This window comes from Scyliorhinus canicula, chromosome 11, assembly GCF_902713615.1.
Source record: "Scyliorhinus canicula chromosome 11, sScyCan1.1, whole genome shotgun sequence".
In the NCBI taxonomy this organism is placed as follows: Eukaryota; Metazoa; Chordata; class Chondrichthyes; order Carcharhiniformes; family Scyliorhinidae; genus Scyliorhinus; species Scyliorhinus canicula.
The window spans coordinates 41,064,315-41,090,465 of NC_052156.1; the positions used below are offsets into that span (position 1 = coordinate 41,064,315).

Sequence of the window (26,151 nt, forward strand, 5' to 3'; positions counted from 1 at the left end):
CATTTTATTGCTGCTGACTTCCACCCTAATTGTCGGCCTTCCCTTTTCATTATTCTTTCCCGCACAACCCCCCCCCGCCCCGCCGCCACCTTCTTCCTCTCTTCTTGAAAACCTGCTATATCTTTAATTAATTTTCAGTTCTGATGAGAAGTGATTAAATTGATACATTGACTCTGCTTCTCTATCCATGGATGCTGCCTGACCTGCTGAGTATTTCCAGCATTTTCTGTTTTAATTAAAGTCAAATTTCTCAACTGATGGGGCAACAGCAGGACGCCACTTCAAGCTGTAATAATAGTGTAATAAGCAGCAGCACACTTTACTATCTATCTGCAATATTTAGTGGTTCTTGGCAGCCTATAAATTAAGGGCTTTTCCTTAATGTTGCTCAACAGCTGAGGCTTTCTTTGATTATTTGTGTCGTTTTGTATTTATCAGTAAAGGGAGATTAAGCATGTGGCTGAATGCATGTTTGAAAACTTTACAGTCTATGCTACAAAGCTGTAATGAGATTAAGATAAAGGATTGTGCATGGGGTTGTGAACACTTGCCAAAGTGTGTACATATTCTTAAATTGAAAATGTTCAGGAGTATAATTTATTCTCTTCCTATTGCATAGTGGCAAATGCATTAACCAATGCAGCAATCAGCCATTTAGACCACAAGGTTTCAAGTCCAATTCTTGCCTGTGCTGTATTAGCTGATTTCCAGCACACCAAATAAAATACTATAAATGACTTCTGCCCCAGGCCAGGGAAGAGGAATTAAGCCATGTCCCTACTAATTTTATCCATTTCAGGTGAAAAACATCCATGTGTGGATCTGGTTGAGAGTTTGTCTGCAATTAAATAATCGGATACTAATTGTGCAGATTACAAGTGTCTGTTTGGGTTTTCTCCCACGGTCCAAAGATGTGCAGTTAGGTAGAGTTATGGGGATAGGGCGGGGGTGCACCTCGGTAGGGTGCTCTTTTGTAGGGTCGGCGCAGACTTGTTGGGTCGAATAGCACTGTTGCTTCACAGCTCCAGGGTCCCAGATTCGATTTCCGGCTTGGGTCACTGTCTGTTGCCCATTCTCCCCGTGTCTGCGTGGGTTTCCTCCGGGTGCTCCAGTTTCCGCCCACAGTCCAAACATGTGCAGGTTAGGTGGATTGGCTACATTGCCCTTAGTGGCCAAAAAAAAAAGTTAGGTGGGGTTGCTGGGTTACGGGGATTGTGTGGAGGTGTGGGCTTAAGTGGGGTGCTCTTTCCATGGGCTAGTGCAGACTCGATTGGCCGAATGGCCTTCTGCACTGTAAATTCTATGATTCAGATCCCACCATGGCAGCTGGTGGAATTTAAATGCAATTAATCAATCTGGAATATAAAGTTGCCCTAGTAATGGTGACAGTGAAACTATCATCGATTAATGTTGAAACCCATCTGGTTCACTGTGCAGTAGGGAAGGAAATCTGCCATCCTTACCTAGTCTGGCCTCCATAAGACTCCAGACCCACAGCAATGTGGTTATTAGCTGATTCAAAGTGAATACAGACCATATCCTCTCCGTAGGTAAATGACACATGATGGCCCACAGTGGATGCGAGCTAAAATCCAGGGATGGCATGAACAAGGATAAGTAAGTGGCAGCTAGTGTTCAACCAATGTTCTAGGGCACCACACTGAAGAGTAGCATTAACTGTTGCCCTAGATGTTCTCAGTTAACTTGTAGAATCAAATAATTGGTTGTCCCAGACTAGCTAGACTTGGTGTAATTTGAGTAAAGTGGCAAAGGATATATTTGAGAGGAAAATAATAAGGATAGGGAAACAGCAGTATTTCTGTTCATTCCCAGCAGCAATAATTGTACCTATCACCACCTTGAATAAAATACATGCTAAATATTTTTGGAGAATACCAAAATAAGAAGCAAAGGCCTGCTGCTTAAGGTTGGAATCAAACCCTTACCAGAAACTGCAGATGGGATTTAAAGGCCACTTAAAAATCTATTGCAAAAAAAAGTTAAGGATTTCAGCAGCTGTGGAAAAGATGGATGGATAGTATGTATGGGTTAAACAATTGGATCAGCATGCCAATGTGAATACCTTGAAGAGGATGAAATTGTGACTGAACAGTTAAATTTATGGAAGACGTCAAAAAAGGATAGCTTTGGTTTCTCCAATATTTGATGGGAGGATATTTTGCCATCCACAACTGGTCAGTCTGACAGCAACCGGAGCTACTTTCTCCCTACCCTGAAACCAGCATGTTAGGGTACAGTTACAGGAATTATTTCAAGTAGCCATTCTACAATGTGTTGAGCCCATGTGTATAGCAGCATGTTATAGCATGATTGGGGGCATCACACCCAAGCCTAATCCTGTATTTATTCAAAATTCAAATAAATAAACTCTGTAGCTGCAGTATTTGGATAACAGCCCGATGCAGGAACTCCAGAGTGATTCCTGCCCCTTTACCATCAATCGCCAACATCTCAGAACACAAAAAGGTCAATTATAGTTTCCAACTCAAAAAGAAAAGTTGTCAGCACACATAGGAGTGAACACTGAGTCGTTCAGGCGTAAATGGCTACGGAGGGCACAGCCTGATTCTTTCATTCACTACAATCAATGGGGAGTAGTAATCTGCTTGTAACACTCGACATTCAGGCACAGTACTTTTGGGCATTTGAAAAGAAGTGACTTGCATTTATGAACTGTTGGAAAGTCATCAATTACTTTTGAAATTATTTGTTTAGCAGATATTCTCTGGATAGTTTCTCAGCACTGATGCAAACTGATTACTAACGTTCCGAGAATGCACTGCAAAATCCCATAAACGTTACAAGATTGTTCCAAAGCACAGCAGAACCAGACAACTACTCCCATTTGCTTGTGCCTCCACAACATTTTATATAAAATATAAACCTTGTAGAAATTAATTTGACAACTATTGCTATTGAGATGCAAGTTGCTGCAATTACCTTTATTTTAAGTCTGCTCAAACAACCAAAGTAGTACAAGTTTCACATACACACACAGATGTTTTAAGGGGCAATACTTGACTTACAGACACAATTATACAGATGGAGGCCAAGAAACCTTCCAAACATAATTATTCATCTCAGACTTTTACAAGTGCAACAAAATGTTACATTCATTACCAACTTTTGATTATGGAAATAGTGTAGCTGCACATTTAATAGATCTTATCAAAAATCGTAAATTCTACTCTACCAGACACTATGCCGGAAGTACAACTAAACTAGTAGTTCTAAAATGTTACTCGGGTTCGCTACGAAAACAAATCATTTTTACTCTTTTACCCACTACAGTCCTTATCAAGCAGATTTTTATGCAAAGCCAATTTTTAAAAACACTTAGAGTACCCAATTCATTTTCCCCCCAATTAAAGGGGCAATTTAGCGTGTCCAATTCACCTACCCTGCACATCTTTGGGTTGTGGGGGTGAGACCCACACAGACACAGGTGAATGCACAAACTCCACATGGACAGTGGCCCAGGGCTGGGATCGAACCCGGATCTTCGGTGTCGTGAGGCAGCAGAGCTAACCACCGTGCCCTGCCAATTGTTGAGCTGTATATTTACTATGCCCCAACCTCCTGTGAGCAGGAGTAGGTTGAATTTAAATATTAGCAGCGATTTATAAATCCTGCAGACATTTCTGCAACATGGCACCAGAATAGGAGAGAAACTGGTTAGCAGTATAATAGGATTAATATTAAAGGACAAACATTTACATAGCACCATTCACAACCTCCGGACACCCAGGTATTTTAGTCAGTGAAGTCACTGTTATATTGTAGGGAAATGTGACAACCAATGTGCACACAGCAAGGCCCCCCAATGAAGACTGACACCTGACCAGCTGTTCTGTCCCAGAATCATTTAAACATTACAAAATTAATCTTACTTCCTTCTTTTGAAACAGTCTACTGCTTCCTGGACACCAACTGGCAGCCTTCTAGTGTACTGCCACAGGGATAATTATTTATATGAAGCATCACAAAATCCTAATTTCACACCCATCAATAGCTAACGCAGGCCTTTCCAAAAAGAATTAATGAACTGCAGTCAGACAAGATTCACCTCCCTAACCCAGGGACGTTAAACTGTTTTACACTGCTGCCCTAATTATAAATCATTAACTCAGCACATGAAGGCTGCAACCACCCGGATCTGAAAAGGTTCAAGCTACTAAATGGAGCATCAAGGAACGGTCAAGAGTTTTTGGGACATTTTGATGATCAAATTCCTATAGCTGAGAGACAACTTTCTGCTTTTGTACACTTGAACTTATGAGGGCATTTTTCACCATCAGAAACTGAGATTCACGACGAGATCTTTTCAGCTTTGCTCGACGATTCTGGAACCAGATCTGAAATATCAAAGTATCAAAGAAAAGCCTTTTAAATTTTAAGCAAGAGGATGCAAGCAATATACAAAGTATTTACTTGGTTTTGAGTCTATTAATATTGCATTTTTCACATCATTACCTGAATTCGGTCTTCATCGAGAGTCAGTTTCTGAGCAAGTTCTTCACGAACATCAATCCCTGGGTAACAATTCAGCTGAAATTCTTCTTCTAATACTTCAATCTGAGAAAATGATTCAGATAAAATCCATCACTCGTTATAACAGATGGATGGTTAAAGGAGATCATCCGCCACACTGTTGAAGCAGTTTCTGTAAATGTTTTACATTAAAATAGTTGAAGGGATAACAATTAAAACGTATATAGAACAAGTTGGAGAGGATTAGACTAGGGGGTACTGAATAGATAAGTAAATAAAGTTTCTCTACTGCAATATTAAAGTTCCATTTTATATTTGCATAAACATTTTTCATCTGTTCTGACCCGCTGAAGCAATATGCAAATCAGGCCCTATGTTGATTGGTTCATGCATAATAGTTCAGTTCTCTTCAAGCTAGCTATAATAATGTAGAGTAAAGTAACTTTTTCAAAAGTAGACTCCAAACATTAAGATGTTGGTCATTTTCAATTTATGACTTAAATTCTCCAACAGCAGAAGAGGCAACATAATTGCCTTATGGAAATTCAAGAGACTTTCCAAAACAAGTTTCAATAAGAGGTATTAGAACGCCCCCAACACACGTAAGGATTCCGATCTCATATAAATTACATGACTTTTTTTGTTTAAAAACTGTGAAGCTGCGGCGGTGTGTATGTTATTTGAAAGATTCTCCATTGACCTGTTTCCTGCTGAAAGCTGTCCTGGCTCTTCTACCCCGGAACCAGCAGCAGTTTGGCCGATCAGAGAAGCGGTCTTCGCTCGGTCCGGCTGCCTCAGTAGAACACATCTCCCGATCCCTCCCCTTGCCATCCTTCACTGTAACTGACCGATCACAGAATGTCCCGGAACCTGGACACGAGCTCCCTGGAAAAGCTAAAAAGGAGGGGGGGGGGGGGAAGAAAAATACGTTCAGCGCTCCCAAAGAATATATGAGTGAGGTTATTACATTAAAATAAGCGTGCTGCTCCTATGGCCTGCATTTGCCGGTGTCTGTACAAGACTCAGAGTTAAAAAACATAACGAGGGGCTCTATTTTAGAAATCTAGAACACAAGCAGGGAATGCTTTGGAGAGGGAGGCACAAAACACATTTACATTCGCCGTACAAATTGTAGCAAGACAGACCGGCATCTGAAATAAGTGGCCAAACTTTACCTGTAACGTTAAGTATATCAGCCCAGGGTCGATGAGGGGTTATACTAGGCGTCTCCTCGCTCCTGTCCAGCCCCAGAATGCTTTCAATAGTGAAGGAACATTTGGACGGTTTTTTCTCCGTCGCCTTCGAAGTTTCTGCAAATTGAGAGCTGCCTCTCACACCACAGGGACAGACACTAGCCATTATCCTCCCTCCACTTTGCAGTCCCAGCCCACTCCTTCCACATATCAGTAGAGGTTTACGACGTCATTAATTAAAACTGTGTAGTTCAAAAAGTTTTAACATCTGAATGAAGACCCACCCTCCCTCTCCTGTGGCAGCATGAGGCGATAATTGTTTATTTGTTGCCAAGTAATTAGTACCTAATAGGAGCAAAACGAGGGGGGCCACCCAGAGGGAGGAGGTAGTGTTATCTCCCCCAACCAGCTCACATAAACTTTCCTTCAAAATCCGTAAAAGCTACATGGTAGCAGTTTGCTTATTTTAAGGCCCTGGCTTGTTAAAGCAAGCAAATCAATTTTCAGTTTTGGTTGCAAAATAGCAAGGAAGAGGAACTCTTCATCCAAAGGGATAATCTCATTTAGGTGAATGTCTTTCACCGAAGCAAAGTAAGCTCTTAATACTATTAGGGTAATCCTGATGAATATTCTGATATTTTTATATGCATATGCAATGTTGCATTGGGAATGACTGAAAGACAAAAGTACAGGCAGACGTCACGCTGCAGCGGGATGGAGAATGTTGTTCAAACTCTGCCATTGTTTATCATCTGCTTGGATTAATTAATTGCAACAATCACCGTCTGATTGTAAATCCATAACCATGCTGCTTATTCATTCCGTTGAAATATTAAGTGATTCAGGGACGCTTTTACTCCAGAATTGGTCATAATCTTTCCCGGAATTAACTTTTTTCTACTGTCTGGGACATCAGATGTGTAATTTAGCGTCGCTATAAATTAGGGAAACAAATTCTAGGTTTTAAAGCAATCGCAGAGAATCTGACGCCGAGGCTTGCCTGTGGGTATTGGCTCTTTTCAAGTTAACGTTTGAAGACTAAACCACTCGATTTTCAACCCCCTGCGCCCAGTGCAAATGTTATACCCTGTCCAAGGTTAAATTTTAATCATTTTAGTCTTTCTCCGCTCACGGGGTTAACCGTGAAGTTATAAAGTGGAGCCTGCCCGTTCACAGCTCAAATCACTGGCTGTCGAGGCCAGCGCAGCTTTGCAAATGCAGCTTTTCCAAATGGTCTCCAAACGCCACCAATGCAATAAGAAGGGGTTCCGCCGCAGAATGTGCCCAACAAGGATTCAGTGAGTGGAGCAGTACTCGGAATTCCATGTCACTGGTCACACACCAGCAAAACTATTTCGTAAACTAGTGTCGCGTTTCAAGCTTAGACACAGAGAAAATAAATCTTTCGATGCCCTGGTATGTTAAAGCATAATCTTTGGGGTACTAGGGTAAAGCTGCGGTGGAGTTAATGCAGGGTTGTGCCTGGCAATTGAGCGAGAAAGGCAATCAACCCGAACTCCTATTCGCCATCTAGTGCTTCCTACTGGAGAGTGCCTCAGGTTTAATCCATACCGGAATAGTCTCGAAACTTGCAGAAAAAACTTTTGAGATGCTCCATCTATCACTGTTTTAAACACTTGTGATCGGTACAATTGTCTTGACGACAGACTCCCATCACATTCCAGGCTCGGTTGGAAGGACTCTTGCCTCTAAGGTTGTGGATGGAGGGAAGGTTGTGAATTCAAGTCCCACTTTGAGCACAAAAAATCTCCGCTAACACGCAAGGGCAGTACCGAGGGACTGCTGCATTCCCAGCGATGTTCAAGTGATACACTGTCATGTGAACATGGCACTATTTGAAAGAGGAGCTGGGGAGTTATGTCTGGTCTCCTGGTCAATATTTATCCCTCAATCAACTTCATAAAATCAGATTATCTGCTCATTATCAGGTTTCTGCATGCAAATTGGCCACTAAGTCAAGTGTCTAGAACAGGGGTGGGCAAACTACGGCCCGCGGGCCGCATGCGGCCCGCCAAAGGTATTTCTGCGGCCCACCAAGTCATTAAAAAAAAAAAAAAAAATTAAAAAAATTTTTTTTTTTTTTTTTTTAATTTTTTTTTTAAAGGTTAATGGGTGGGGGGGCTGTTGGGTTACTTACTGGTATAGGGTGGATACGTTGACTTGAGTAGGGTGATCATTGCTTGGCACAACGTCGAGGGCCGAAGGGCCTGTTCTGTGCTGTACTGTTCTATGTTCTATATGAGGCGCCCACAATCATAACCGGGTGAAGTAATTATTTTACTTAATATACTATGCGGCCCTTTGTGAATTGTGAATTTCTGAATGCGGCCCTTGCACGGAAAAGTTTGCCCACCCCTGGTCTAGAACATAGAACATAGAACAGTACAGCACAGAACAGGCCCTTCGGCCCTCAATGTTGTGCCGAGCCATGATCACCCTACTCAAACCCACGTATCCACCCTATACCCGTAACCCAACAACCCCCCCCCCCCCCTTAACCTTACATTTATTAGGACACTACGGGTAATTTAGCATGGCCAATCCACCTAACCCGCACATCTTTGGACTGTGGGAGGAAACCGGAGCACCCGGAGGAAACCCACGCACACAGGGGGAGGACGTGCAGACTCCACACAGACAGTGACCCAGCCGGGAATCGAACCTGGGACCCTGGAGCTGTGAAGCATTTATGCTAACCACCATGCTACCGTGCTGCCCTTAACATTTCAACATTTCAAAAATACTACATTGGCTATAAACACTTCGGGACGTAAAATTACTGCGGATGCTGGAATCGGAAACAGTTTGGGGTGTCCTGTGGTTATAAAAGGCACTATATAAATGTAAGTCTTTGTTGTCAGACCCAAAATACTGCAAATAACACGAGTTCTTTTGCCTTAGACAAAAGCAATTCACATTTCTATAGCTTTAATATTGTGGAATGTCTGAGATGTTCCGCAGGAATGCAGTCAGACAAAATTGGCACCATGCCAAGGGAGGGGACATTAGCCGGCATCTCTACATCATTGATAGCTGGTGGCACATTCACCATTGGTGGGGTGAAAGAGTGTTGGATACATGAGAAGCCGGAGTTAGAGGAATACCATTTCTGGAGGAGGCAGTGGCAACTAATCTAGAGTCCCTGAGTCATGCTCTGGGGACCCGGGTTGGAATCCTGCCATGCAAGATGGCGAAATTTGAATTCAATAAAAATCTGAGATTAAAAGTCTAAAGGTGACCATGAAACCATTGTCAACGTTTGTAAAAATCCACCTGGATTCTGATCCTGCCTCTTTAGGGAAGGAAATCTGTCGTCCTTACCTGTCTGGCCTACATGTGATTCCCGACCCATAGCAATTGGGTTGACTCTTAAATGCACTCAATAAATGCTGGCCCAGCCAGTGACACCCACATCCCATCAATGAATTTTTTTTTAAAGTAGGGCTTAAGGAGGTTATAGAGTTTGGGGGGGGTGGGGTGGGGGGAACCATGGATGGACTTGAACAGGAGTATGGGGAGAAACTAAGTATTGGTGCACAATGTAAGCCTGTGAGCACAGGGCTGATGGGTGAAGTTAATCTACAGGTAGTGTTAAATTATGGAAGGTGGAAAGAATGTGAGGCTGGTCAGGATAGCATTGGAAGAGTGGCACCATCAGGGAATCAGAAGAGGGATTCTACATGAGGTGGCGGCAATTTATAATAATAATAATCTTCATTATTGTCACAAGAAGGCTTACATTAACACTGCAATGAAGTTACTGTGAAAAGCCCCCAATCGCCGCACTCCGACGCCTGTTCGGGTACACTGAGGGAGAATTCAGAATGTCCAATTCACCTCACAGGCACGTCTTTCAGGACTTGTGGGAGGAAACCGGAGCACCCGGAGGAAACCTACGTAGACATGGGAAAACGTACAGACTCCGCACAGCCGAAAGCGGACCTGGGACCCTGGTGCTGTGAAGCAACAGTGCTAACCACTGTGCTATTTATCTCTCACTTTAAAGTATTAATTACATCAGCTGGGGGGGGGGGGGGGAAGTAGGGTTTATTGGTGAGGTTGGGGGCATACTGGTGTTGTTTTTTTCCTATATCTTTGATTTCTTGTGTTGTTAACGTGACAATTGTACCATGTTTGAATAAGTTCCATGGTTGTGTTGTAGTCTAGTTTGTTTGTTAAATATGAAACCTTCTATAAAATATTATTTTTTGAAAAAGGAACAGTGAGTCACGGGAGCTCATAGTTGTTTGGAAGATGGTGATTACTTTGAGACAGATATTCTAGACACAAGATGCATTGTAGGAACTCACCATGGCTCCTTCGACAGCACCTTCCGAAAGCAAAACCACTAAATCTAGAAGGACAAGGGCAGCGGATTCATAGGAACATCACCACCTGAAAGTTCCCCTCCAAGCCACTCACCATCCAGACTTAGAAAGTCCAGAAAGTTGAGGAAAGGCTGCCACCGCCTAAAGAACCCTTGTACCGACCCCCTCAGGGCAAATTTGACCCTCTCCAGTTGAATGAATCCCGCCATGTCATTAATCCAGGTCTCCACGCTCGGAGGTCTCGCATCTTTCCACTGCAGCAAGATCCTCCGCCGGGCTACTAGGGACACAAAGGCCAAAACATCGGCCTCTTTCGGCTCCTGCACTCCCAGCTCCACCCCAACCCCAAATATCGCGAGTCCCCAGCCTGGCTTGACCCTGGATCCCTCCACCCTCGACACCGTCCTCGCCACCCCCTTCCAGAAGTCCTCCAGTGCCGGGCATGCCCAGAACATATGGGCATGGTTCGCTGGACTCCCCGAACACCTGACGCACCTGTCTTCACCCCCAAAGAACCTACTCATCCTAGATCCGGACATGTGGGCCTGGTGCAGCACCTTAAACTGGATGAGACTAAGCCTCGCACATGAGGAGGAAGAGTTAACCCTCTCCAGGGCGTCCGCCCATGTCCCCTCCTCAATCTGCTCCCCCAGCTCCACCTCCCACTTAGCCTCCAGCTCCTCTACCGACGCCTCCCCCACCTCCTGCATTACCTGGTAGATGTTAGACACCTTCCCATCCCCGACCCACACCCCCGAAAGCACCCTATCCCTTACCCCCCACGGGGGCAGCAAAGGGAACCCCTCCACCTGTCGCCTAGCAAACGCCTTGACCTGAAGGTAGCTGAACATATTCCCTTGGGGGAGCTCAAACTTCTCCTCCAGTTCACCAAGGCTCGTGAACCTCCCGTCAATAAACAGGTCTCCCAACTTCCTAATGCCCGCACTGTGCCACCCCAGGAAACCGCCATCCATGTTCACTGAGACAAACCGGTGGTTCCCCCACAGCGGGGTCTCCACCGAGCCCCCCACTTTCCCCCTCCACCGCCCCAAATTTTGAGGGTAGCCGCCACCACATGGCTCGTAGTGTAGCTCGTTGGAGGGAGCGGCAGCGGCGCCGTTACCAGTGCCTTCAGGCTCGTGCCTCCACAGGATGCCATCTCCATCCGTTTCCATGCTGCCCCCTCCCCATCCATTACCCACTTACGTACCATCGAGACGTTAGCCGCCCAATAGTACCCAGAGAGGTTGGGCAGAAAATCCTGGAACTTCCTAACAGCACAGTGGATGTATCTACACCACATGGACTGCAGCAGTTCAAGATGACAGCTCACCACCACCTTCGCAAGGACAATTAGGAATGGGCAATATATGCTGGCCTAGCCAGCAAAGCCCATATCCCTTGAATAAGTAAGAATGAAAAAGAAACATGATGTACAGTCCTGACTCAGCCATATTATCAATTGGAGTACGTATGAATATGCACACATCTGCACCGCAAGTAATTTGATATTACAGAAAGTTTGCACTCTAGTCTTTATTTCCTTCAGCCTATGATACACAATTGCCACCCCCCCCCCCCCCCCCCCCCACCCCACCACAACCATTCCCCTTAGCTGAGATTAAACTTGGGATCTTCATAGATTCTCATAAGTGTATTTATCCACCAGATCATTTGATGTTAGAAATTCAAATGCTTGGGGTTTGATCACATTTGCATCTGGAAAGGTTCTTTAGTATCACTTGGACATAATGTAGAAATAAATCTATGTTGTTCCTCCTTAGAACAAAGAACATTAGGGGGCGGCACAGTGGTTAGCACTGCTGCCTCACGACGGCGAGAACTCAAGTTCAATCCCGGCCCTGGGTCGCTGTCCGTGTGGAGTTTGCGCGTTCTCCCTGTGTCTGAGTGGGTCTCACCCCCACATCCCAAAGATGTGCAAGGAGGTGGATTGGCCACACTAAATTGCCAACGGTCCCTGCGAAATGCTTACAGGGGAAGATCTGTTTGGTGGTGGCATCATGTTGGAGTTGGCGGAACTGGCGGAGGATGATTCTTTGAATGGTGGGTGAAAAGTGAGGACACGGGGGACTCTATCCTGGTTTTGGGAGAGAGGGGAAGGGGTGAGAGCAGAGGTGCGGGCGATGGGTTGGATATGGTTTGAGAGCCTTGTCAACCCAGTAGGTGGGAAACCACGATTAAGGAAGAATGAAAACATGTCAGCAACATCGTTTTGGAAAGTGACATCATCGTGTAGCCATCTAAGATGGCCACCTGCGAAGGACCATGGGAATTATGTCCAACCCAGGACTCAGACAGATACACAGCCTATGTGTATCTAAAACATAGATAATCAGACCTGACCGAAACCCCCGTTTGCATTTCAATGGCCCATTTTCCCAGGACAATAGAATTCCAATCAAGCAACCAGTACAGCCACAGACTGATCAGCGCCACTCCCTTGCTCATAAAGCACAACTGCCAAGGTCAATGACCGCTAAGGACCCGCCCAGCTACCAAGACACCCGCCCCTTAATTGGCTGAAATCGAAGAGAGTGATCAGAGCCCTGGCGAACCTTGGGGCCAAGGCTAAGGACCGCCCCAAAGAGTGTGAAGTCCCAGAGGGATAATAGAGAGCGCAGCCATGTGTTCTGTCTCTTTTGGATCCGGCCTGTGCCAGCCCAATTGCAGCAGGAACAGCCAGCTAAGTTCAAGACCAACGATCGCTACCTGACGGATGAGCCCAGCAGAGACGATCGCTACCTGACGGATGAGCCCAGCAGAGACAGAGTCACTTTCTTTCAACCAGCCAAGTGAAATCCAGATAAAGGACTTATCCATTTGCACAGTGCCGGTCGCCCTGAAGTTAAGTATAGCTAGTAGCTGATAGGTTTAGTTTAACTCGTAGTAGATATTGTGCTTGCATGTGCATGTTGAGATAACTCTTGTGTATGTAAATAAACCATCTTTTGAACTAACTAACTGGTTGTGTGATCATTTGATCGATATAAGGGGAGGTTTGTGGTTCACTAAGATAAATAGAAATACCAACAGTATTGGCGACGCTGTTGGGACCGAAACAGAGCAACAATCGGAACAGATGTAAAGGAGGTGAAGGAACTGGGAGAATGGGATGGAGTCATAGAATTTATGTATCATAGAATTTACAGTGCAGAAGGAGGCCATTCGGCCCATCGAGTCTGCACTGGCTCTTGGAAAGAGCACCCTACCCAAGGTCCACACATTCACCCTATCCCCACAACCCACTATCCCCACCCGATACGAAGGGCAATTTTGGACACTAAGGGCAATTTAGAATAACCAATCCACCTAACCTGCACATCTTTGGACTCCTTGCAGTCCTTGCAGGATGTTGGGTACGAAGAGCTGTAGTCGAGGTAGTTGTGGGAGTCAGTGGGTTTGTAATGGATACTAGTGGACTATCCCCAGAAATTGAAATAGCAAGGTCAAGGAAGGTAGGTGTCAGAGACAGATCATGTGAAGATGTTAAGAGGTGTGGAAATTCGAAGCAAAATTAATAATTTTTCCAGGTCCAATTCTATATTATCTTCCTGATTCTTTGCCTAGATTTCCCAAAAAAGATTGATGTCTCATCAACCTGAATAATAGAAAAACTACAATCTTAAGCTCTCATGTTACAATGAACATCATTGCATTCGTTTTTTGCAAACTGCAGATGAAGACAGGAGGCAGGATTCCAGTCTTACATGCCAATTATCAGCATTTCATACAGGCTTAGCATTGTGTGGACTTGCTCCGTGTTTGTGACAAGAATCAGTATAGTCCACACCTCTACTCAATGCCATCCTACAGAATTCTGTTACTAATGGAAAAGATCCTGGTCAGTGACCACTAGCTGGGAATTAGAGGATCAGATTTCCTGCCTTGTTTTCAACAGACAGAATCCCTTCCGGCAGCAGCATGACCCAGGGAAGCGTAATGCTAAGCAGAGAAATGGATGGCAATGAATGAAACAAGGGGCGGGGGCAATAGGTGACAATGAAGGGGAAAACAAAGGAGAGGGAAATGAATGGCAAGAAGTTGGTGATTTTGGATACACCATTAACTGATGGTGGAGATGAAAGAGTGCCAGCTTGAACCGAGAGGAGAAAAGATTCAAATAAGCTGCGGTAAAAATCAATTTCAGTTTGAATGAAAGGAAAAGGGTTATAAATAATATGATGTTAATCCAATTTGGGACTGGCTAAGGTTGTAGTTGCACAACCCTTTATATTTTCAAGCAGATGAAAAAGTTGATTATATTTTCCCATATCATTATTAATTTAGCTCCTTCAGATCCCTTTGACAGAAGGTAATATATCCAAGTTTGCTTGCAATACAAAGTTAGGTGAGCAAGTAAGCTATGAGGAAGATGCAAAGGAACTCAATCTAAAGATTGCGCTTTCAAGACCCACAATGTGTAATGAAGATTTTCTTCAATATTTTGTCTTTTCTTTCAATTGAGGGGCAATTTAGCGTGGCCAACCTACCCTGCATATCTTTGGGGCGAGACCCACACAGACATGGGGAGAATGTGCAAACTCCACACGGCAGTGACCTGGGGCCGGGTTGGAACCCGGGTCCTCGGCGCCATGAGGCAGCAGAGCTAACCACTGTGCCACCCACAATATTTTCAAATTACTTTTAAGATCAATTTGTACATCATTCCTCAGCTCCTGAAAGGACACAAGAACATCCATAGTGTCAGAGACATGGCACCTGCCCAAAGTTCCAAACAATTACATCTTTTCCAACCTCCCTTTCCTCTCAAATCATTGGATGTGCTGTCACCTCCAAAATTGGTACCCATTTCGCTTGCAATACCCTATATCTTTCCAATCAGGTATCCATCTCTCCTTAAATGGTTACAACCAAATATCTTCAACAATATTTTCTGTGATGTGACCCTTGTGCATAATGCCTCCCTATCTATCGCAGCCTTTGACATGGCTGACCACTCCATCCTCATCCAATGCCTCTCTTCTGTTGTCCAGTTCAGTGGGATTGTTCTTTTATGGTTCAAATCTTATGTATCTGTTAATGGTCAGGCATCTCTAGCAATAGCTTCACTTTCTGTCCAGTTACTACAAAAATCACCCTATCATTGCATGAGCCATTTTGCCCCTCTTCCTTTTGTTATAATCCCAGTTGATGTTATAAGTGGACGGGAAGGCGACAATTTGGAACCCTGGCTCAAAAGATCGTAATTTTTAGGTTTTATTTAAGAAAACGTGGATGAACAGTCACAGGACTGCCAATTAGCTTTTAACAACAGGTACACAGATTTTAAGGATAACTCAGGCTACAAAAAGGTATCTTATGCTGTAAGGTTTTCAATAAAGACACAGTCCCTGTAACCCAACAAGCTGTGGTGAGACAACACAACTCTGAAACCAAGAGGTGAACGTCACCTAATCAATCTTCTGTGAATTTCTCCTCAAATACCCCCAGATAATTGTCACACAATGTTTTCAAACTCTACTGTTGAAAAACAGGCTTCAGAATCTCTTTTCAAACAATGCTTTTCCTCTGCTGTTTTCAGCAAGGATCCATATCTAGGTTTTCAAACTCTCCTTTCCGTATTCTTTTGTTTGAATAGCCACGAGCTTTCAAACTTGCGCACAATCTCAGGTACTCAGTCCCCAACTAAATACTATTGCTCCAAAGACTGGAATAAAGACACCAACCTTACAACCGCTTCAGATGTCTGGCTTTTCTCTAGTTAACTTCACTCAGTCTGCCCTTTACAGTTTTGTATTTACCTTCAGTGAGCATAGCCTGCTCAAATTCCAATTCCTGTTTTTGGTTTTAAACTTTCCTGGAAACGTCTCTTCATACTCTGGATTTGCTTTCTTGCTCATTGTTCAATTGTATGGCGTTTCTGCTTCTAGCAGGACTGGGAGACCTACCTTCCCTCTCACTGTTAAGTACCAACTGCCTTAAATTCAGTTAAACACAATTACAAGGTCAGTCTTGCCTGAAGTGTCTCCTGGTTGCTAACCAACATCTCATTCTTTCTCTAAGCTCGTGTTTACTTTTCACATTGTAAACTCTCTCAGCACAATGCAGAAACAGTTTGAACTGAAACCAAACCACCCATACGTGTTTTCCCCCTTCTTACACAGAAACGTAAAATTAAATCCACTTAAATATGTATCTTATTTCTAATATCTAACAATACAAACATAGATCACTTAAAGCTACCTGTGCTTCTCAGCAACATCACACTCAGACATGGGTTAGTTTCTACATGATGACATCGAGTTCCAACTCTCTTGATCCTTCCATTCCCTCTTGCCAGCAAACTGTTGCCTGAAATTCAGTCTTGGATGAGTTATAATTTACTCCAACTGAACATTGGGGAGACTTGCAATAAAATCTATATTCTCGCAAACAACTCCAACCTACCTCTCAAGCCAATGACTCGGGCTAAATCAATTTGTAATTTCTTTAAAAAAAAATTTAGATTACCCAATTCATTTTTTCCAATTAAGGGACTATTTAGTGTGGCCAATCCACCTAGCTTGCACATTTTTGGGTTGTGGGAGGGCGAAACCCACACAAACACAGGGAGAATGTGAAAACTCCACAAGGACAGTGACCCAGAGCCGGGATCGAACCTGGGACCGCGGTGCCATGAGGCTGCACTGCTAACCCACTGCGCCGCCGTGCTGACCCCAGTTTGCAATTTCAACATCCTATTAAACCATCAGGTGAGCTTCAGACTCATATTTTCTCTGTTCCAATGAATGCCTATTTTACCTCCATAATAATTCATGCCTTTGCCTCATCAATAGCCTACCCTGTGGTAATCAGCACCCTTCCTCACAGGGGTCTTCAGCAATGACTCCAGATGCCATGAAGTCCCATGGCAGCAGGTCAAACATGAACAACCTCCTGCTGATTACCACCTACCACCCTCTCACAACCAAAGAATCAATATTCCCCTATGTTGAACACAACTTGGAAGAAGCAGCACGGTGGTACAGTGGTTAGCACTGCTGCCTCACAGCTCCAGGGACCAGAGTTCAATTCCGGCCTCAGGTGACTGACTGTGCGGAGTCTGCATGCCCTCCCAGTGTCTGCGTGGGTTTCCTCTGGGTGTTTGGTTTCCTCACACAGTCCAAAGATGTGCAGATAAGGTTGATTGGCTATGCTAAATTGCCCCTGTGTCCAAAAGGCTAAGTGGGGTTACTGGGATAGGGTGGAGGTGTGGGCTTAAGTAGGGTGCTCTTTCCAAGGGCCGATGCAGACTCGATGGGCTGAATGGCATCCTTCTGCACTGTGGATTCTGTAATTATAAGCAAGGGCACAGGGTTTACTCTGGTTAGGGGACTTCAAATGTCCATCACCAAGAGTGGCTTGATAGCATCACTGTTGACAGAACACTGATGGACATACTTGCCAGACTTGGCCTGCAGTAGGTAGTGAGAGAACCAACATCAGGAAAAATGTATTTGACCTCTTCCTCATCAATCCATCTGTTCATGTCAGTATTGCTAGAGTGACCACTGCACAGTTCTTGTGGAGATGTCAATTTTAACACTGACTTTTCATCATTTTAGGTATCACTAACAAACGCTAAATGGGATCACGCCGAACAGATCCAGTAGCTGAAAACTGGCCATGATTAAGGTATGGGCGAACATCAGCAGCAGCAGAATTGTATTCCTCTCCTACCTTTAACTTGGCTCATGGCCAAGAAAATCCTTCACTCTATCATCATCATCATTAAGCCTAGTTCAATAAGAAGCCTAGAAGAGCATGCCATGGGCACCTGAAAATGTGGTGCCAACCTGCTGCAGCTACAACACAGGATTAATTGAACGCTAAACAATGCAAGCAGCGGGTTACAGAAATAGTTAAGTAATCCCACAACCAACCGATCAGATGAAAGCTTTGCAGATCTGCCATATCTGGTCATGAATGATGGTGAATAATAAAACATCTAATAGGAAGAGGTGGCTCCATTAACATTTCCATTTTCAATGATGGCAGTATCCAGTCCCTCACAAATGACATTTAGATCAGCACCTTAGGGCAGCATGGTGGATAGCACTGCTGCCTCACGGCACCGAGGTCCCAGGTTCGATCCTGGCTCTGGGTCACTGTCCGTGTGTAGTTTGCACATTCTTCCTGTGTTTGAGTGGGTTTCACCAACACAACCCAAAGATGTGTAGGGTAAGTAGATTGACCATACTAAATTGCCCATTTATTGGGAAAAAAAAGAATCGGGTAGTTAAAATTTTAAAAGAAACAAAAGCAAAAATGCCATTGAATACAGGTTAAGGACTAAGTGCTAGAAAATGGGATTAGAGGAGATAAGTGCTTGATGGCCGGCGTGGGCTCGATGGGCCGAAGGGTCTCTTGCTGTGCTGTAAAACTCTACATCATTTGATTTTTTTAAAATTAAGGGGCAATTTAAGAGTGGCCAATCCACTTGCCCTGCACATCATTGGATTGTGGGCGTGAGACCAATGCGGACACATGGAGATGTGCAAACTCCACACGGACAGTGCTATGAATATTTACTGCTAGTTGAATGCATACATTCCTTTTAGTTATTTTTTTTTGGGGAGGTTTATTTTTTTAATTAAGGTAAATCATCCAGCAAACATTCTGACAGGAAGTTTGTGATAAGTCCACAGAAGCAGAAGTCCCATCACCAGAATTCCTTTTATTTACAAACCCAACAGCTGCACAACCATTCAGTCTGCTGTCTACACCAGGAGTGCAGAGGATCTGACACACCCTGTTATATACACAGAAAGGGGTTCCCTGATTGGGCCACTAATAAGGCAACTCGTATTCTAATTGGCCAATCTCAAAGGCCTGGCCTAAGTCATTAGAAAGGGGGTACATACAGCCAGCTGCCTTTTTAAAAGAGATGTTAATTTCCATTGGAAACTAATTTTACATCATTGCAAAGGTTTTTCTTTACAAAAATGGCAGATTTAAAATTAAAATATTTTTCACATTAGATTTCCAGGCCCCACATTTTAATTGTTTTTTCACCAAAATATTTTACCTGGTTACAAAACTAACCCACAAAACCACTGGAATATTTTGACACTAACAACTTTCTCCTTACTCTTCCCCACGTGACGTAGCCTAACACCACAAATTAAAATCAGACTTTTGGAAGTATGACACAAGACAAACATTGACAGACGTCAATAACTAACTACCACCATTGACTTATTCCATATATCACACTAACTATGACAATCACAATGTAAAAACAATTATTCATTAGGCTTTGCGTACCCCCAAATAATCTTTGGATGTGGATGTTTCCAAAACTAAATTCATGCTAAAAAAAACTTGTATTTATAAAATAGTTGCTAAAAATATTCCTCTCTGTTAACAACACAGTATGGAGGTATGGATGTCATTGATGGAGATGACGGGCAGATGCAGTTACTCTGACTTGGCTTCTTTTTCTTCACAGCTTTCAGTGTACTGTGCCTCATCGTTTTTGGCTTCTCCGTTCACAGAGGGAATTTCTTCCTTTGCATCCTCTTGGTTCGGCACTTCTTTGCCTTTTGCTCCTTTTTTCCTTTTGCTGGTGCTTTCTTTTCCTCCTTCTTGTCATTGGCAACCTTTTCTTTTTTCGCTGGCGCCTTCTTATGTTTTGGCTCTGCTTTGGAAGTGAGGGTTTTGCTGACAATCTGGGTGATCTTCTTGGCTCTTCTCTTTGCTCCCCAATAAGCTTTCTCTTGGATGACATGGTGACTTGATTGATCAAAACAATGAAGGGGAGGGAAATTAAATAACAAAAAGGTGGGGAGGGGTGAAAGGCCCTGAGGAGTGGGTTATTTAATATATGTTTTTAAAAAGCCACAGGATGTTTCCCCCACCCCCCTTCTCTTTGCCCCCTCTTTAACACACACGGGTACCACCAATGGCCGCTTACAGCAAGTCGCAACGACTGCAACCAACCCAGCTGCTGAGCTGGGTAGCACGGTGGCGCAGTGGTTAGCACTGCTGCCTCACGGCGCTGAGGTCCCAGGTTCGAATTCGGACCTGGGTCACTGACCGTGTGGAGTTTGCACATTCTTCCAGTGTTTGCGTGGGTTTCGCCCCAACAACCCAAAGATGTGCAGGGTAGGTGGAATGGCCATGCTAAATTCCCCTTAATTGGATAAAAATTAATTGGGTACACTAAATTTATACAAAAAAACAGAGCTGCCGAGCGGCGTGGTGAGGGACGTGCTCCTGTCATTCCTTTTAGTTATTTAAACAGAGTCTGTTGGGCAGCACGGTGGCGCAGTGGTTAGCACTGCTTCCTACGCCGCTAAAGACCCGGGTTCGATCCCGGACTCAGGTCACTACCTGTGTGGAGTTTGCACATTCTTCCCGTGTCTGCATGAGTTTCACCCCAAAACCCAATATGTGACGGTCAGGTTGGCCATGTTGAATTGCCCTTTAATTGGAATAAAATTATTGGGTACGCTAAATTTATAAAATAGCAATAAAACAACATTGCAACTTTCAGTATAATTATTAATGTTTGCTTATAAAGCAAATATATAATTAAAAACATAGATTTTAACATGTACAAGTACTTGGGTAATATCAATATCCTGGAGGTTACCATTGACTAGAAATTAAATTGGATCAGCATATAAATACTGTGACTGCAAGAGCAGGTCAGAGGCTATGAATTCTTGGAGAATAACTCACTTCCTAACTCCCACAGCCTGTCCATCATTTAAAAGTCAAGCTGCACTGCAGCAACTCGTCAAACCCCATTTGGCAGCACTTTCTAAACTTACGACCGTTACCACCTAGAAGGACAAGGGCAGTACACGCATGGGAAAGCAACCACCTGCACGTTCCCCTCCAAGCTACACACCATCCTGATTTGGAACCATATCGTCGTTCCCTCGCTGCCGTTGGGTCAAACTCCTGGAACTTCCTTCCCAACAGCACTGTGGGTGCACCTACACCACATGGACTGCAGCAGTTCAAGAAGACGGCTCACCATCATCTTCCCAAACACAATTAGGGATGGGATGGTCCAGCCAGGAACACCCACCAGTCCTTCACTTCATCTGAGCAGCTCCAGCTCATGATCCTTGGCTTTGAAGCAGCAGAAGCTCAGATTGAATGCCTTGAGGTGGTTGATGTGGGAGCCCAGTCGTTCTGTACCAGGGTGATGGGATTGGGCTTAGTTAGACCACAGATAGCATTGAAGGCATCAACACCAGGTTCTTGGTCGGAGCTGGGCTTTATGAGGAACGTGGAATGTTTCAAAACATGACATGTGACAGTTACTAGCCACTGAGGTTTCAGCCAAGCTCCCTGGTGACTGAACACTCAGTGACGCAGCCACGAGCAGGAGACCATGGCCTGGAAAGCATGACAAGAGATGAGCAGTGCAAGGGCAAGGCCACAGTGTTGGTTGGGCCACGCTAAATTGGAGCAGAAGACACTTTAACGTAATTTGCTGCTTCTATGACCTCAGTTGGATTCGCGACCCACAGTTTGGGAACCACTGCTCCACCATCTGGAAAGACAAAGACAGGAGGCACATGGGAACATCACCAACTATAAGTTCCTCTCCAAGTCACACACCACCTTGACTTGGAGCTAGATCACCGTTCCTTCATAACGTTTTACAGCACAACAAGAGGCCCTTCAGCCCATGGTATTTGTACAAGCCATCAAGCACCAATTTATTCTAATCCTATTTTTCAGCACTTGGTCTGTAGCTTTATGTGCTATGGTGTTTTAAGTGCTCATCTGAATTCTTCTTAAATGTTGTGAGGACCCCCGCGTCTACCACCCTTTCAAGCAGCGAGTTCCAGATTCCCACCACCCTCCGGGGGAAATTGTTTTCCCTCTTCATTGTTGCTGGGTCAAAATCTTCCTTATTCTATTATGAGCTATCCCTCGCTGGCAAGGGTGGTTGTCTTCCATGACTTTCAAGATGGCTGTTGAGGTTGATTCAGGATCTGCAGATCTTATGGCAGATATGCTGTCATGTGGAATGTCTGGGTGTGTATTAACAGTTCGATCAAGGTGTGTTCCTTTTGCCACTCTAGATTTCCTCTTTATTTTGTAGTAGTTGAGTCTCAAAATGCTGGGTCCCTTCCCACAGATTCTGCCGTCATCTGGTTAGGTCAAGGTAATTGTTTCCCAAGAGTTGAATACCATGTACATTTCTTCGTGCTGGTTTTCAGCACATCCTTGAAGCAGCTCTTCTGCCCTACACTGGTGCATCTAGTCTGACTGAACTGGGAAAATACAGCCTGTTTTGAGAGCCTGGGAGGTGACATCTGTGTGATGTACTTTGTGATTCTGTTATTAGGATGGATGTTGTGGTGTTCACAAAGACCACAAAAGCTAAGTTCATTAACAAAGCTAACTTTTCTTTACAAACTAGATAAAAGCAAATTACTGTAGATGCTGGAATCTGAAACCAAAAAGAAAATGCTGATGACAAAGGGCCATCTGGACTCGAAACGTTAGCTCTTTTCTCTCCCTACAGATGCTGCCAGACCTGCCGAGATTTTCCAGCATTTTCTTTTTGGTTAACTTTTCTTTAAACTACTTATGAAAGCTCGACCACTTACTCCTTTAGTAAACAATAATCTAGTAACCTAAACTCCACTAACACTAGTCTCTACACTCTTATCTATAACTGTACTCTACACTCTCTCACTGTTCCTCGCCAGCATTCCCCCAGAAGCCTGTGAGTCAGAGCATTATATAGTTCTGCATCTAGCTCCATCTGATGGTTAATTATGATATGACATTAACCTTTTGTATTCTGAACATTTCACATTTCATAATATGGACCATACGACCAACCTAACGAAGCTGATGGTGGCTGATCATGGCCTCAATTCTTCTGCTGCCTGTTTGTGAGAGTACACTGATATTGATGCGTCTGACCTCCCACACAATATGCAAGATATTCCACAGGGAGTTTGACTCCAGTGCTTACAGGTCCCCCCCATAGTCTGTTCATGTTTCAGCCCCATATAGTAAGGAAAAAATCAGGCCTGCATGGTGGACCATGAGCTTGGTTTGAGCTTTGATGTTGTGATCATCAAACACTCGCTCCATCATGTGGCCAATGTTTGCACGAGCAGTGTGGTAAATGGCCACTGTATTATAGTGAATGTGGTAAACCACTGCCTGATGGCTCCGCCCCCCCCCCCCCCCCACCCCCACCCCCCCCCCCACCCCCACCCCCACCCCCTCAGGCCCAGTACTAAGGTGGCTAGTTTCCGCCTCTGATCCAGTTCGGGATCAGAGGCCAGGAGGCTTTCCATTTAGTGTATTAAAGCCTCAGTTATGTTCACCACTCGTCGTGTGTTTATTGATAGCATATCAAGCAGGTTTTGGGCAATGCTGTATTTCCTTGTCAATGTCAAGGCTCCTTATCTAACATCACATGGGACTGCAGTAGTTCAAGAAGGTGGCTCACCACCACTTCTCCAGGTGGGCAATAAATGCTTGCCTGACACCAACATGTCATGAATAATAAAAAGGAGGATTGTAGGGTAGGAGTTCTCCTTGTTCCAAATAGCCATATAAATCAATGCTCCAACAGGCAGAGGGGTCATGGCACTACAGCTCTGCGCTTCCAGGCATCGCAGTGCACACACCAAAAAGGTCAAATTGTGTGTGTGCTCTTCCGAATTTGCACCAATGGCGGGAAAATTAACTCAGTCTGGGGCCGACAAATTTAAGTTGTGCAGAGGTTTGTGACAGTTATACACAATGGAATAAAGTCCACATCAACCTCACCCCCAGGCCCATCCCCCCGGGCCAGCCCAGCACTCTGCGTCAGCCATACTGACACCGGATGTTGCGATTGAGTGACAGGGCAGGCGGCCAATCGGGAGCCGCGGCCTCCGAGCGCGTGTGCACGCGCGGCGGGCGGGGTTCCGCAGGCGGGAGCGCTCGCGCCGCTGACGCAGCGACGTTTCCAGTCTGGATGCTTCGTCGTCTCGGAACTGGAGCCAAGGGCGGTGATTTTGTGGCGAGGCCGCAGAGATGCTGGGGATCGAAAAACTACCCATCGAGGAGACTCTGGAAGACAGTCCGCAGGTAGGGGTCCATTGCAGCCGAGCCCAGGCGGATCGCATGCAGTCAGCCTGGGAGCAGCCCGGGCACCGACCGACTCACCTTTAAAGCAATCCTTCAGGTTAACTGGAGTAAATAATGTTAACTGGGAGAGGGAGGGAGATGCACTGAGTAAAGACCTTGTGACAATTACACCTGAGGTGAGATTTACTATCATTGGTGGGGACAAACACCAGTGATCCAGGGCTGGTTCAGATCAGAGTTCATACCTTAATAAACCTGAGGCAATGTTTATCTAAATCACCTCAGGAACCATCCGACCCAGCCTTTTACCTGCCTAATGTGCTGCAAGGGGACGAACGGCCGTAGCTCAGTGACAACACTCCCCTTCCCCGAGTCAGGAGGCTTGAGTCCCACGCCAGGAATCCAGGCTGCCTCTCCAGTCTTTCAAATAACACATTAAAACAAAGTCCCGTGGCGCTAGAGTTGGTGTCCGAGCCAATATTTAACTCTCAGCCTTCATCACCATAGTAAGAAGTCTTACAACGCCAGGTTAAAGTCCAACAGGTTTGATTCAAACACGAGCTTTCGGAGCGCAGCTCCTTCCTCAGGTGAAATGGAGACTTTAACCTGGTGTTGTAAGACTTCTTACCACATCATGGCTTCATCACCATAGACAGGTTACCTGATCGTACATCTCACTGCTGTTTGTGCGATCGTGCACAGTCCATTTTATTGGCCCTGAAAGCACTTCAGGCTCTCATGAGGCAGCTAATGGCACTATATGAATGCATCTCTGTCTTCTGTAGTAAGCAGCAGTAGAACCACTTATTTTTGCTCTTAAGGGCGTCAGGATGTGGAATTCGCACTGTTCACATGTTCTGTATAATCCAGGATAGAATCACACCAAGGAGTGTGCCCATTTACCCTGTCATGCTGGTGTCAGGTCTTTGAAAGCTGCCTAATTTAGCCTCATAACCCAGCTTTCTCCCTATAACTATGGAAATTAGTTCCTGTCAAATGCATGTCCAATTGTGTTTTGAAAGGTTCCTGCGGAATCTGATTCCACCAGGCTTTCAAGTAGTGAGTTCCAGATCATATAAATATACAGCACATTTAGCCCAAACAACCCATACTGGTGTTTATACTCCACTCCATTCTGCTCTCATCTTTCCTCATCTAATTTTTAAAAAAATTGAGTGCGTAATTCTTTTTTTTGTCAATTAAGGGGCAATTTAGTGTGGCCAATTCCCTGACCAGGCACATCTTTGGGTTCTGGGGGTGAGACCCATGCAGACACGGGAAGATTGTGCAAACTCCACACAGACAGTGACCCGGGGTCGGGATCGAACCCGTGCTGAGACTGCAGTGCTAACCCCTGCACCACCGTGCTGTTCCCCCTCATCTACATTTTAACACGATAACCCTCCTTTTTCCCTTATGTGCTTGTCTAGCTTCCCCTTAAATGAACAACCCTCTGTGTGAAATAATTACTCTCCACTTCCCCACTAGTTCTTTTGCTAACTTTTAAAATCTGAGCTGTTAATTGATCTGCTTGCCAGAGAAAACCTTTTATCCTTATTTCCTCGATCAAAACCCATCAATTTTGATTGCTCAACTAGGTCATCTCTTAACATTCTCTGTCCTGTGGAGAAGATTCCCAACTTCTCCAATTGTTCCATGCATCTAGAGTCCTCATCCCTTCTATCATCTCAGTAATAATAATCTTTATTTGTGTCACAAGTAGGCTTTTTTAACACTGCACTGAAGTTTCTGTGAACATTTTCTCGTCACCACTCTCCGGCATCTGTTCGGGTACATTGAGGGAAAATTCAGAATGCCCAATTCGGGGCAGCAGGGTAGCATGGTGGTTAGCATAAATGCTTCACAGCTCCAGGGTCCCAGGTTCGATTCCCGGCTGGGTCACTGTCTGTGTGGAGTCTGCACGTCTCCCCCCTGTGTGCGTGGGTTTCCTCCGGGTGCTCCGGTTTCCTCCCACAGTCCAAAGATGTGCGGGTTAGGTGGATTGGCCA

At 44.7% G+C, this 26,151-nt stretch overlaps 2 protein-coding genes and 1 pseudogene across 4 annotated transcripts in view; 1 reads left to right on the forward strand and 2 right to left on the reverse strand.

Moving 5' to 3' along the window:
* Window positions 1-2,927: 2,927 nt before the first annotated feature.
* Window positions 2,928-6,374, reverse strand: hesx1 (HESX homeobox 1). Its single transcript, XM_038812822.1, has 4 exons — window positions 5,688-6,374; window positions 5,213-5,406; window positions 4,495-4,596; window positions 2,928-4,376 (listed from the first exon to the last, which is right to left on the reverse strand). The coding sequence occupies exons 1-4, from the start codon at window positions 5,869-5,871 to the stop codon at window positions 4,254-4,256; spliced, it is 603 nt and encodes a 200-aa protein (XP_038668750.1). The 5' UTR covers window positions 5,872-6,374; the 3' UTR covers window positions 2,928-4,253.
* Window positions 6,375-19,390: 13,016 nt separating this feature from the next.
* On the reverse strand, window positions 19,391-19,834 carry LOC119973685 (annotated as a pseudogene).
* A 4,147-nt stretch (window positions 19,835-23,981) lies between these two features.
* Window positions 23,982-26,151, forward strand: part of appl1 (adaptor protein, phosphotyrosine interaction, PH domain and leucine zipper containing 1) — a 96,407-nt gene continuing 94,237 nt past the window's right edge. For 2 of the 3 annotated variants that reach the window (XM_038812823.1, XM_038812825.1), the window contains exon 1: window positions 23,982-24,142. In XM_038812823.1, coding sequence (XP_038668751.1) covers window positions 24,089-24,142 — 54 coding nt within the window. In that variant the 5' untranslated portion in view covers window positions 23,982-24,088. The remainder of the gene's footprint in view (window positions 24,143-26,151) is intronic. The other variant, XM_038812824.1, reaches the window with a different exon arrangement.

What these genes read in the sequence shown, in the direction of transcription:
- hesx1 (XM_038812822.1), bottom strand. Translation starts at nt 5,871, where the DNA reads ATGGCTAGTGTCTGTCCCTGTGGTGTGAGAGGCAGCTCTCAATTTGCA. An exon ending in CAGCTTTCAGCAGGAAACAG is followed by an intron (nt 4,597 to 5,212) that starts GTCAATGGAGAA and finishes TCATTTTCTCAG; the next exon opens with ATTGAAGTATTAGAAGAAGA. An exon ending in TCGATGAAGACCGAATTCAG is followed by an intron (nt 4,377 to 4,494) that starts GTAATGATGTGA and finishes TTGATATTTCAG; the next exon opens with ATCTGGTTCCAGAATCGTCG.